The sequence below is a fragment of the Mobula birostris genome, chromosome 3 (genome assembly GCF_030028105.1).
Source record: "Mobula birostris isolate sMobBir1 chromosome 3, sMobBir1.hap1, whole genome shotgun sequence".
Classification (NCBI taxonomy): domain Eukaryota; kingdom Metazoa; phylum Chordata; class Chondrichthyes; order Myliobatiformes; family Myliobatidae; genus Mobula; species Mobula birostris.
In genome coordinates, this window is record NC_092372.1 from 43,022,684 (window position 1) to 43,037,070 (window position 14,387).

Here is a 14,387-nt window from a genome sequence, read left to right on the forward strand (position 1 = left end):
CTGAAATTGGAAAATTTAGTGCGTTGTAAACTACCCAAGTAATAAAAGTTATTGTTCTTCTAATTTGCATTTGACCTTATTGTGACAGAGGAGGTAGAGTGAGGACATTCAGGTCATTATGGGGAGTCAAAATGGCTCGCAGCCTGAAGTTCACAGTGGTGCTGGGGAGGGGCACAGGCTCACTGAAACAAACACCTAGTTTTTCCTTGGTCCCAACTGAGACCATTTCATCAGCACCAAGTACAACAGACCATGCTGGAAGAGGTCTATCAATCTGCCAGTGAGGAAACAAAGGGGTGTTTAGACCATGGGGCGGGGGGTGGGGGGGAAGCTATATAGAGTAGGAGTATAAACCAATTATGTCGATTACAGGATACAGTAACAAAATAACAGACTATCTTGTTCTGGTGTCACTTCTGTAAATGTTGCTCTTCTCCCTCAGCTTGAAGCCATTGTTTTTAAAAAGTAAGTGATGGAAAGCAGCATGCATAATCAGGGATCCCACTGCACAAGTCATGCTCTCTTCTTGCTGCTGCCATCAGGAAGGTAGTACAGGAGTCTTGAGACTCACACCACCAGGTTCAGGGACAGTAATTAACCCTCAATCATCAGATACTTGAACAAGGGAATAACTTCACTCACCCCACCACTGAACTGTTCCCACAACCCATGAACTCATTTTCAAGGACTCTTCGTCTCAGGTTCTTGATATTTCTTGCTTATTTATTATTTTTTTTCCTTTGTATTTGTACAGTTTGTTGTCTTTTGCACAAATTAGTTGTTTGTCTGTCCTGCTGAGTCTAAAACGGTTCTTTGATTTACTGAGTACGCCCGCAAGGAAACAAATCTCAGGAACTGCTGGAGGAGCTGAACAGGTCATGCAGCGTCTAGGGTACCTACATGGTGACATATATATACACTTCGATAATAAATTTACTTTGAACTTCAATCAGAATTCTAGACAAAGTTTGACACAAGAGGCTGCACATGCAGGAAATCTAGAGCAACACACAAGGGCTAGAGGAATTCAATAGGTTGGGCAGCATCTATGGAGGGAAATGATCAGTCAAGATTTCAGGTTGAGACACTTCATTTGGGGTCTTGATCTAAAACACCAACTGTCCATTTCCCTCCCTAGATGCTGCAGTTTGTGTGTTGCCACTAAGTGTGTTTGTTCTCCAGTTCAGGTTGACCTTGTTTACTCTGATGGTGGTGAATATGTGGAATATACCAACCAAAGGTGTCATGAAAGCAGATGGATGAATGGTCAATTGGATTACGCCAATATGATTTATTGCAATCATGCAGGTAGGCAATTTCTTCCAGTCTCTACTTTCCTATAAAAATTGATTCTAAACTCAGGAGTATTTGGAGAGGATACAAGGTTTCTCCTCACCTGGTTTAAAAGCAAAGTTGTGTAATTATTATTGCAAACAAACTCATGTCTCTTAATTATAAATAATTAACTGGAGAGACACAGCTACAGTAAGTGCAGACATTAACGTGAGTCACTGGTTCATGATACCAAAGGTACATCATTCACTGAATAGTTTTCTTGCCATGATCTGCTTGTACTACTTGTTATTCCCTGTACTACTTGTTATTTTTAATTACTGACTGTCTGGGCATTGCTGGGAAGGCCAGCATTTGTAGCATGCCCCCAGCTGTCTTTGTGGTGTGAAGATCCTTCCACAGTGCTGTGCTTGAGGAGTTCCTGGATTTAGCCTCAGCAGAAATGAAAGAACAGCATGTAATCCCTAGTTAAGACAGTGCAGGATTTGGAGAGGATCTTGCAGGTGGTCCTGTCCCATGTGATTGCTGCTCTTGCCGCTGGGACAGTAGATTGATGGCAGATGCTGCTGGAGTAACCCAACCAAATAAGTGCAATGCATTCTAAATACTGCAGCCACTGTGCACCAACAGTGGATGAAATGAATGCTGAGGGTGATGGGCTGCTTTGTCTTGGACTGTGTAAGATTCTTGAGAGTTGTTGCAACTCCACACTCAAACAAATGGAGAGAACACCATCATGCTCCTTTGACGTGCCTTGTAGATGATGGACAAGCTGTGGGATTCAGTGCAGTACACCCAGCATCTGATCAGCAGCAGTAGCCACACTATTCAGTAGTCACAGATCCAGTTGAGCTCCTGCTATAACATAATGAGCAAGTCCATTTTTGTTTCCCCCTTGGGTTAACCAAGAGAACTACTTTTTTTAATTCTGAAAATCATTATTATACATATAATTGTAAGCAGCAGTCGTCGTAATTGAAGTGGGATTAGGCTCTCATGATAAACTACAGCAGATGTAGTTACATTCCAAATTTATCCTGCGTTCATTTGATCCTTGCATTCCCATGATGCTGTAAGTGACACAACAAACATGATTTTCAAGAAATGTCCACTACTCTATTTAAAAAGTACACTTTGGTGTAGTTCAAGTTTCCTGATATAGGATAGCTACAAACTGCTGTTATTGAAACAGGGTAGAACTTTCACAATAAGACTCACAGTAATGGATAATGATTTAGCACATGAAGCAATCTCAACAGTTCTAATTTCAGTTTGCTTCTTTCCTCGAGCAGAGTGAGGCACAGGCTCCCTAAGGGAAGCGGGTCGGGGCAATGACAGCTTGTGCTCCATAGAGACTGGACTTCGGGTGTCCTTTATAGCTTCCACCTCGTGGCCTGAGTCTAGGGCTGTGAAGGCAGCCAAGTCAGCAGGACCTGATGAGAGCAAGGTTCACGGTCAGGTTCTGTGAACTGGGGTTTGCTTTACTATGGGTTGGAAGAAAACTCCATTCAGTAGTAACTTCTACAGTAAGCAGTGAAGAAATGAGACTCTGTAGTTAGCAAATGGTTTGAATACAAAGGGGGAGACACACTCTTTCAGAGACACATATCTGGGAACTTCAGTACATTACTCACAATTCACTCATGGCTCTGTTCTAATGAAAGACTATTGAAACATTAACACTTGAAGCTGCTGGGTAAGCTGCTGAATTATCCCACCATTTCATGTTTTTAAGTAACAGTCCACAACCAATGCAACAATGACGATGGTTTAGAAGATGTGGCCCTCAGTATGGTGTGATAGGTTGTGTAAGTTCCAGCTCATAAATTGGTTTGGATCAGGCAGCTGGGCCTGGGGGAGGGAGGTCCACAATGGCTCCAGTGTTGATAGGACCAACCGGAGAGGTTACAGATCTCAGAAACAGTGGGGGAGTTCTTGGAATTTGAAACAACGTCAAGGGAGCGCAGACAGGCAGAAACCAGGAGGAAAATTCTTATAAATTCTTATTAATTCTTTTTTCAAAATATGGTAGTGGATTTTCCCAAAGGCAATCAGCTATGACCCCTCAGGAATGAGAAGCTGTCATTAGTTCCTCTAATTGAACCCGGCCTCTCATTAGTCTTTCAAAATTATGATGGTGTAATGAAGTTTGTTTGCACACACCTTAACTGCCTAAAAAAAAAATCACCTTAGCTGTCTAAAAACAGATACTACAAATCACAAATTAAAAACAAACAGGAAATGATGGAAATACTCAGCAGGCCAGGCTGCATCTGTGGGGGGAGATCAGGTCACACCGTCTTTGTAAGACAGGCTCCAATTCCAACATGGGTTCTTCAACCTGAAACACAGACTGCATTTCTTTCCTCGACACCTGACCTGGTGAGTATTGCCAGCACTTCCTGTCTTCATTCTAGATTTCCAGCATCAGATCTCTTTTCTACTACAAATCCCATCCCCGAACCTGAAATTTTCTGCACTGGCTCTGATGCCCGAGAGACAATGGCAGAGGTTTTGATTTGTTTAAGCATTCTTTGTGGTGATTTGTCATGTTGAGATCATAGAGGAAAAGAAACTGCAAATTGCCTTCTTATAGCACTGAACAGACAACTAGCATATTGCCACCTCCTTACTTTAAAAAGTATCAGCTGACTAAAAATATTTGCTGTTTGAGGCTTTTTCTGATAATGCTGCTGCAGCTTACTCCTCTGAATAAGCAATGTCATTTAGCTACTTAACATTTGGATGCAGGGTTCGACTCAAGTAATTAGCTTTAAGAGCAGAACTCAGGGTTGAATAAATCTAATTACTGTCATCTTCCTCAATGCTCTTTTTTTCCCTGCAGAAAATGGAACTCTGGTGTCTGAAGGAGTTGATTTCCTTCTGGCCAACATTCAGCAATGTTGATTAGTTACATCTGTCCCTTCTAAATACTTGAGAAGTTGCAGAGGTTAGGCAAATGCTATTTGTTATTGAAAGCTGAATTGCTGTCAGAATATATACTTTTAAATCCACTAGAAAGCGAACTTCCCCATTACATTCTTTCCGTGCCTCTAATGGGGCAGGAATGAATGTTAGTGGCAGAATTTAAAACACACCTTCATTAAGTCTTTGTACAACTTGATTATTTCTTCTACCAAGCTGTTAAGTCGTTTACATGCTAACATCAGCGATTTCTATTAGCTGAATTGACACAGGAATTTATACCACAAAGATGTTTATGTAGACTAAATTTTTAATTTATATAAGGTAATACCTACTGAGCCTGTTCAGCATCAGTTCAGTGGCCACTCATCTGAAGGTTATTTGTTTTCTAACTGAACTCTGCTTGGATCTTAGACATTAAGAGCTGCTTGCTGTAGGTTGTTGTCTAAGCTCTGTTAGCATTCTTGTCTGTCTCAGTTTCAGATGAGTAGGTAAAAGAAAAAGAAATCACAGGGTTCATCTGTTGGAGGAGTAAATGACTGGGTGTTGCCTTGATTCCCTCAAAAATCAACTAGTCTCTAGGGAATAACTCCTACAAAGTTACTAAAAAGGTAGAAGAGGAGAAGAATTAATTTATTTCCAAGATTGCTAGACAGAGCAATTTTCTCTTATTTTCCAAATTTGTAATCATCTGTCCCACTTGCAAAAAGAATACTGCCCTGTGCTGGCGTATAGACATACTAGTGTTGAAATTTATACCACTGCGAAATTAAAATTGTCTGGTGGGTGAATCAGGTATGATTTATCAATGGCTTTGCAATTTAATGTTACAAAAATTTAGATGGTGAACTGCTTAATCAAAATGATGCAATTTGACAATCTGTAAAATTACAAAGAATAAAATCATTGACAATATGTGTCATATGTAAACACCAGATATTATGTCTACATATTCTTAACCCAAGATAAATACCGCAGTACAGAAGCCTGACTAACATTGGCTGCTGTATAATTAAGTTAATACTGCGGAATTTAAAAGAAGGCACCAACAAAATGACTGGTGTGTCCATAGTTGACTGCCCATCAAACCCACTTAGTTCCATAACGTCTGGCTCAGTTGCAACATCAGAACTGGCTTTTGCTAAATTCTAACCCCCCCCCCCCACCTGAATTGGTCAAGCTACCCCTTCAGTTCAACAGATGATAGGGATAATCATCAGATGCCTTGAATAAATACAGCATATGGCTTAAACGCTTGGTAACTGACTCTATCATGGCTCACACACAAAAGTTTGGGCACTTGGGTAAACTGCCAGAGTGACTGGTGACTATGTAACTAAATCCAAACACAGGACTTGCCTCAGGCACCGCTGGGGGATAACTGTAAAATAAAAAATAGGATGCCATCTAATACTTCAAAACCTTAGGTGGTGAACTGGTTAATCAAAATGAACCCATTTGACAATCTGCAAAATTACTATGACATTACTAAAACTAAACATAAATCAACTACAGCAGTAGCACTCCGCTGGGGGGGGGAGGAGGGGGGGAAGGGGGGGGAAGGGGGGAGGGGGGGAAGGGGGGAAGGGGGGAAGGGGGGAAGGGGGGGAGGGGGGAGGGGGGAGGGGGGAAGGGGGGAAGGGGGGAGGGGGGGAGGGGGGGAGGGGGGAGGGGGGAGGGGGGGAGGGGGGGAGGGGGGGAGGGGGGGAGGGGGGGAGGGGGGGAGGGGGGGAGGGGGGGAGGGGGGAGGGGGGGAGGGGGGGAGGGGGGGAGGGGGAGGGGGGGAAGGGGGGGAAGGGGGGGAAGGGGGGGAAGGGGGGGAAGGGGGGGAAGGGGGGGAAGGGGGGAAGGGGGGGAAGGGGGGGAAGGGGGGGAAGGGGGGGGAAGGGGGGGAGGAGGGGTGAAGGGTGAAGGGTGAAGGGTGAAGGGGAGGTAGGAAGGGGAAGTGGGAGAAGGAGAATCGCCATGGTGATCTGTTGTTATTTCTTTCACCAATCAGCCTCCCAGTTCTTTACTCTCCCACTTTCACCTATCACCTTGTACTTCTTCCTTCCCTCCCCCACCTTCTTGTTCTGACTCGTTTTTTTTCCCCCCAGTCTTGACGAAGGGTCTCAGCCCAAGACGTAGACTGTTTACTCTTTTGCTTCTTGGCCTGCTGAGTTCCTCCAGTATTTTGTGTGTGTTGCTTGGACTTCCAGCATCTGCAGATTTTCTCATGTTTATAACATTCTGCCCTTCAGTCTAGCCCACCAAAATTGGTAATCTCACACTTCTCCATGCTGAAGGGCATCTGCTGTGTATTTGTCCAACTCAACCTGCCTATACCACATTGAAACCCCACTGCATCCTCCTCATACTGTAGACTTCCACACAGCTTTATGCTGTCCACAAACTTGGATAGATTACACTTAATCCCTTATCTGAATGATTAATAGATATTATGAGCAGTTGTCAGGAAAGCTGCTAGAATTGATTGTCACTGGGACATAGGGATTGGATAAAAGATTAACCTGCATGGATTTGCTAAAAGTAAATTGTTGTTAATTATTAGTTGATTTGATTGAAGAACACAGGGATTATGAGGTTCATATTGAGTGCACCTGACTTAATAACATGCAACATAAAAGCTATTCAGTTAAACTAAAGCCACTAAACAAAAGAGACATTTAGCATGGATTTGAAGTTGGCTTTAGGACAGGGAATAGACTGGATTTCTCATGCAATAAAAAAGCTGAGAAATGCCGGACTGAATAACCACTTGTGTTGCAACTATTCTACAACCCAAAAAGGCCATGTTTTAATTCAAGATTCAATGGATTTTGTCACCCGATGGCTCAATTGGAAATAAGCTGATTTGGGTGGGTGACAGATTTCTCACTGCACATTTCATAAGACCATAAGACAAAGGAGCAGAAGTAGGCCATTCAGCCCATCGAGTCTGTTCCGCCATTTTATCATGAGCTGATCCATTCTCCTATTTAGTCCCACTCCCCCGCCTTCTCACCATAACCTTTGATGCCCTGGCTACTCAGATACCTATCAATCTCTGCCTTAAATACACCTAATGACTTGGCCTCCACTGCTGCCTGTGGCAACAAATTCCATAGATTCACCACCCTTTAAAAAAATTTCTTCGCATTTCTGTTCTGAATGGGCGCCCTTCAATCCTTAAGTCATGCCCTCTCGTACTAGACTCCCCAGTGAAGCATTAAAGGAAGAGTCGTACACATTGAGCTAAAGGAGGAAGCATTGATGTAAAATGGTCAATGGCAACAAGGAGAAAAACTTAGTAAAAATAACTACGTCAATAGTGACACACACTATGGAAATGAATAAACAGTCGACGTTTCAAGCTGAGACCCGTCAAGACTGAAGAAGTGTCTCAACCCCAAACAGCAACAATTAAATCATTTCCATAGATGCTGTCTGACGTGCTGAGTTCCTCCCGCATTTTGTGTGTGTTACTCTGGGTTTCCATAATCTCCACCATCAAGGGGTGTTTATATCAGGGAGTATTTTGCCATAGTGAAGAGCAAGAGGATAAGATGAGAGAGAATAGGACCAATCAAGTGTGACAGTGGAAATGTGTGTCAGAAACCAGAAGAGATGGCAGAGGTACTTAATGAATACTTTGCTTCAGTATTCACTACAGAAAAGAATCTTGGCGAATGTAGGGATGACTTGCAGTGGACTGAAAAGCTTGAGCAGATAGATATTAAGGAAGAGGATGTGCAGGAGCTTTTGGAAAGCATCAAGTTGAATAAGTCACCAGGAATAGGCAGGATGTACCCCAGGCTACTGTGGGAAGCAAGGAAGGAGATTGCTAAGCCTCTTGTGATGATCAATGAGGACGGGAGAGGTTCCGGAGGATTGGAGGGTTGTGGATGTGGTAACCTTATTCAAGAAAGGGAGAAGGGATAGCCCAGGAAATTATAGACCAGTGAGCCTTAATTCAGTGGTTGGCCAGTTGATGGAGAAGATCCTGAGAGGCAGGATTTATGAACATTTGGAGAGGCATAATATGATCAGGAAAAGTCAGCATGGCTTTGTCAAAAGCAGGTCATGCCTTACGAGCCTGAATGAATTTTTTGAGGATGTGATTAAACACATTGATGAAGGTAGAGCTGTAGATGTAGTGTATATGGATTTCAGCAAGGCATTTGATAAGGTACTACATGTAAGGCTTATTGAGAAAGTAAGGAGGCATGGGATCCAAGGGGACATTGCTTTGTGGAACCAGAACTGGCTTGTCCACAGAAGACAGGGAGTGGTTGTAGACGGGTCATATTCTGCATGGAGGTCGGTGACCAGTGGTGTGCCTCAGGGATCTGTTCAGCAACCCCTACTCTTTGTGATTTTTATAAATGACCTGGACGAGGAAGTGGAGGGATGGGTTAGTAAATTTGCTGATGACACAAAGGTTGGAGGTGTTATGGATAGTGTGGAGGGCTGTCAGCAGTTACAGTGGGACATTGACAGCATGCAAAACTGAGCTGAGAAGAGGCAGATGGAGTTCAACCTAGGTAAGTGTGAGGTAGTTCATTTTGGTAGGTCAAATATGATGGCAGAATATAGTATTAATGGTAAGACTCTTGGCAGTGTGGAGGTTCAGAGGGATCTTGGGGTCCAAGTCCATAGGACACTCAAAGCTGCTACGCAGGTTGACTCTGTGGTTAAGACGACGTATGGTGTGCGGGCCTTCATCAATCATGGGATTGAGCTTAAGAGCCCAGAGGTAATGTTGCAGCTAAATAGGACCCTGGTCAGACCCCACTTGGAGTACTGTGCTCAGTTCTGGTCGACTCACTACAGGAAGGACATGGAAACCATAGAAAGGGTGCAGAGGAGATTTATAAGGATGTGGCCTGGATTGGGGAGCATGCCTTATGAGAATAGGTTGAGTGAACTCGGCCTTTTCTCCTTGGAGTGATGGAGGATGAGAGGTGACCTGAAAGAGGTGTATAAGATAATGAGAGGCATTGATCTTGTGGATAGTCAGAGGCTTTTCCCCAGGGCTGAAATGGCTAGCACGAGAGGGCACAGTTTTAAGGTGCTAGGAAGTAGGTACAGAGGAGATGTCAGGGGTACTTTTTTTTTTATATAAACGCAGAGAGTGGTGAGTGTGTGGAATGGGCTGCCGGTGGCGGCGGTGGAGGCAGAAACGATAGGGTCTTTTAAGAGACTCTTGGATAGGTACATGGAGCTTAGAAAAATAGAGGGCTATGGGTAAGTCTAGGTAGTGCTAGGGTAAGGACATGTTTGGCACAGCTTTGTGGGCCAAATGGCCTATATTGTGCTGTAGGTTTTCTATGTTTCTATGTTCTACGTTTCTATAGTGTGTGCCTACTTGGGTGATCACTGCATCTAAGGGAAATATTTCAGTCAGTGTCACACTGCAAATGAACAGCTGCTCCTGAGGGCTTCCAACATTTTCTGCTTTGATTTCAGATTTCCAGCAACTGCAGATCTTTTAAACTTTCAATTCTTGGCAATAACTGCACTCTATATTCACCAACTTCCTTCAGATCTCATTGCCCAAAACTTCTAATTTTCTTAGAAAAAAGTGGTTGAACAGCTGCATCAATTCTTCTCAAAAGAGCTTCCTGCACCCCGTTCCTTGGACATACATTACAAGGTACACGAGCTGGAGACATGTTAAATGTTTATCAGAAACTCCTGGGTCAATCAAAACTCCACCAGCAAACACGACCACAAACCAATGGAATTAAACTTATGAAGAGCTGTAACAATCAAATTATTTCTTCATGTCCTGCAATTTCTAACAGAATTGATAATTTACCTTCCCAATACTAAACTTGGTACCAGCTGATTCAGTTTGTGTTTCTATCAACAACTCCCATTTTTATAAAGCTAAAATTCCCCTTTGCCCCATCCCCAGGTCTGATGCCATACTTGGCAAATTCCTCCATCTCACCCATCTTACTCGCGAACATTAGAAAAACATAGATTGGACTGGCAACCTATTTTTCTCAGCTTTAAGCTACAAGCTCTCCCTGTTACAATTCTTTTTTGTTTATTTCATTAGATTTGCTTTGCGTAGCAATCGTCAGAATTTATTTATTTATTTTAAACTATCTGGTTGAGCACCATCCTTCACATTATTTCTCCCCTATGGCCCCCACACTAGTGAAGTGAAGGCGTGTTCCATTCTCCTGCTGTAAATGAGAAAAGTGGAATTCATTCCCACTTGTGCTTCCCCCTTGTAAAATGATTATAATTTTCAAACTGGTTCCTTTTACCACTCCTTCCATTCACACTGATGCACTTGGACAGTGATCTTCACCTGTTATACCATTTCCAAACAGCAACTCAAATTTTACATTGGAGCACGTGTTGAGTGAGCATAAATTTATCCTAATATTACACATGCATCTTTCTCTCAGATTTTTTACAGTGGTTCCAGTGCAGCAGAATATCAAGTAATATCATAGTGCTCGGGTGTGCAGTAATTTCCCTTCTCTTTCATTTGTGGTAGTGGAAGTAAACGTTTTGCAGATCCAACAACAACATTGTAAAACCATTACTAGCACTGGCATTTCGATTTATTACTGCAAAACTACTGAGGTGCCACTGAAGTTTTTCAGCTATCCGAATGGAAAAAGGTCAAGAAGTTATTTTAGACATTGATTGTTTGATCAGAAGTCAAATCAAAGCTTGAAAAATACAAGGTAGAAAATTAGCTTAATACGGAGGCCACATATCTTGTGGCGAATTCAAATGTTTAAAATTCCTCTGTTGCCCAGAGAGGGCTGTCCACCCCTTCCTGCAATGTTTGTGGATTTTGGAAGAAGTTTCCGTGTCCACAATGTGCAATTCAAACCTTAGGCAAGCTAAAGATGTCAAAGATTATGAAAATACATCCAAATGAGTAGACATCCAGCTTAATCTATCACACAGACCTTACTTGAAATGACAGATTCCTCTCTCAGCAATTCTGTTTCGTCCCCCTTGACACTTTTCATGTTCTATCACAGCTCCAAACAAAACCCTCGCTAGCATTGGCATTCAGCTGCCAAGTTAATCATCGTCCCAACTCTCAGTCATAAATCTGAAGTGCATTGCTGATGAAGCAAATAGCTGAGCCATAGGCTGTGTAATGCATAGCAAATGGGCAGCCATGAAAATAGCAAAATACTCACTGCGAGGAACATCATGCAGTACATGGAGAAGGAAGAATGGCCAGAGAAAAAGGACAGCCTGGAGGGACAAGAAAATGCAATGTCATTACTGTCTTCAGACAAAAAACACTGGACCTTTTGAGCACATCCACTCACTTCATAAAACCAGACATTGCAACAATACCTGAAAATATATGAGGATTTTCAGACTCCTTTTAAATGTCAACACTATCAATTTAAAGTGCCAATCACAAGGTGATTGACTGTTATCATTACACTTTTTTTCCGCCCTCATTAGAGCCTTTGGGCAGGATCATACAAATCTCTGGTGCCTGGGAATTGCAGAACTTCAGGGCACATGGAGAAACTTGGTAGGCCATTCCTACCACTTTATTCCACTGCTGACAACTGATCAGAACTGCAATAATTCCAGTGGAGACTGCAAGACTGTATATTGGGAGACACAGGGCAAAGTTAATAGTTTCAAAAAGTAATGCAAACAAAATAGTTAAAACTCAGATATCATTTAAAATTAACTATTGTTTATTTACAAACAAAAGAAAATCTGCAGACGCTGAAAATCCGAGCAACACACACAAGGTGCTGGAGGAACTCAGCAGGCCAGGCAGCATCTATGGAAAAGAGTAAACAGTCAACGTTTCGGGCCGAGACCCTTCAGCAGGACTGAAGAAAAAAAGCTAGGGAGTAGATTTTAAAGGGCGGGGGGGGGGGGAGAGAGAGTGAAACACAAGATGATAGGTGAAACCTGGAGGGGGAGAGATGAGGTGAAGAGCTGGGAAGTTGATTGGTAAAAGAGATAGAAGGCCATGGAAGAAAGAAATGGGGGGAGGAGCACCAGAGGAAGGCAATGGGTGGGCAAGGAGGCAAGGAGATAAGGTGAGAGAGAGGGAAAAGGGGATGGGAAATGGTGAAGGCGGGGGGAGCATTACCAGAAGTTTGAGAAATCGATGTTCATGCCGTCAGGTTGGAGGCTACCCAAACAAAAGGTGTTGTTCCTCCAACCTAAGTGTGGCTTCATCACAACAGTGGAGGAGGCCATGGATGGACATATCGGAATGCGAATGGGAAGTGGAATTAAAATGAGTGGCCACTAGGAGTTCCCACTTCTTCTGGCGGACATAGGTGCTCGACAAAGCTCTCTCCCAATCTACTTCAGGTCTCACCGATATACAGGAGGCCATACCGGGAGCGCGGAACACAGTGTATGACCCCAACAGACTCACGGATGAAATGTCACCTCACCTGGAAGGACTGTTTTGGTCCCTGAATGGTAGTGAGGGAGGAGGTGTAGGGACAGATGTAGCACTTATTCTGCTTGCAAGGATAAGTGCCAGGAGGAAGATCAGTGGGAAGGAATGAATGGACAAGGGAGTCGTGTCAGGAGTGATCCCTGCGGAAAGCAGAAAGTGGGGAGGAGGGAAAGATGTGCTCGGTGGTTGGACCCCATTGGAGGTGGCGGAAGTTTCAGAGGATTATGTGCTGGACACATAGGCTGGTGGGGTGGTAGGTAAGGACAAGAGGAACCCTATCCCTGGTACGGTGACAGGAGGATGGGGTAAGAGCAGACATGTGTGAAATGGAAGAGATGCGGTTGACAGCAGCGTTATTTAATTACCTTCCGCAGTTTCAGAAGGGCTGAGTCAATTTTTAAAAAAACATAAACTTCCAGACTTCATAGAAGCAGAAACACCAGCTGTTGGGGACCACATTTCAAGTAGAACTTTTATGCAATGCCTGAGGCCATTTCCAGTCCATGCCTTGTGCTGCCCAACTTCAGTGGGTGGTAATCAGCAAGTAGAACCTCCACATCCAAGCAAATAGGAGGGGGTCGGACTGCCATCTATCATTCAAGGCAGCTTCCCCACTAGAACAATTTAACTAGCTCATTTGAACACTGCTACCACCCAAATCAATCATTTAAAGCATGATAAATAACTTACAATAAGCTGGCAGGTTCATCCCAGTACAGATTTTAAGTTATAGCTCCACAGTGCATCCTTTTACCCTCAACATATTCCTCCAACTGAAATTCATTCTGATAAGTAACCTTTTCAATGGGAGCCCAATGGAAGAAATACAAACCCAGAAGCAAGGTAGAAGTCTGTATATGTGTCGTGGGAAAGTGAGGTATTGATCTCTGAGGTTCTGATTTCAAGGCTTCTGTTTATTGGAAGTCTTAGCAGGATTCTGAGGTAAGGCTCCATGACAGACAAGAAAGGAAGTTACTAGTAAGTTTAACTCCTGCTTTTCCAGTCCAGGCAAAAGTTGTTCTTGCTTTCCTTGATCTGACAAGCTTGCCATGCTAGTAGAGATCCAGCTAAGGAAGAGTTAAACTCATAAAAGATTAAATAAGACCCACATCCTACTTCATTAAAAAGTTAACTAACTTCCTTGAAACATGCTAGCTGCCTGATCACCCCTTTACTTAAGACTCCATTGTTGGCATTAAAACAAGAAGTGGAAAATTTGGATCAAGTTTGAGACTTTTTGAACACCTTATCTGTTCCCAGTCATCTGGATTGTGGATTGCAGATACTTCCATTTTTGATGAAGTTTGAATCCTTAATAGATTACAGGCACTAAAACAAAGGAACGATATCCCTGAATATTAAGAGTGAAATTTTGTGCATTACATTGGGCAACAGAGCAAAACTCGAGCCCACAGGAAGATGTTGACCCTTCTCCCAAAAACCATCCCAGGGATGACTGTTTGCCAGGAGCCTTAAAGCAACTCACACCATTTGTTATTTTCCTTTTTTCGATACAGCACCAGTAACAGGCCCTTCTGGTCCAAGAGCTGAAGCCACCCAATTACACCCGTGACCGATTAACCTATTACACCTCACGTCTCTGAGATGTGGAATGAAGCCGGAGCAACTGGAGGAACCCCACACAGTCATAGGGAGAACATACGAACTCCACGTGGGCAGTGGCAGGAATTGAACCCTGGTCACTAGCACTGTAATCGTGTTACACTGCGCTGCAGTGCCACCCCTATCCTATCCTATG

At 43.3% G+C, this 14,387-nt stretch overlaps 1 protein-coding gene across 3 annotated transcripts in view; it reads right to left on the reverse strand.

The window, feature by feature from the left end:
• plpp1a (phospholipid phosphatase 1a) overlaps window positions 1–14,387 on the reverse strand; it is a 113,534-nt gene that overhangs the window by 23,611 nt on the left and 75,536 nt on the right. For all 3 annotated transcript variants that reach the window (XM_072252523.1, XM_072252524.1, XM_072252522.1), the window contains exon 4: window positions 11,379–11,436. In XM_072252523.1, coding sequence (XP_072108624.1) covers window positions 11,379–11,436 — 58 coding nt within the window. The remainder of the gene's footprint in view (window positions 1–11,378; window positions 11,437–14,387) is intronic.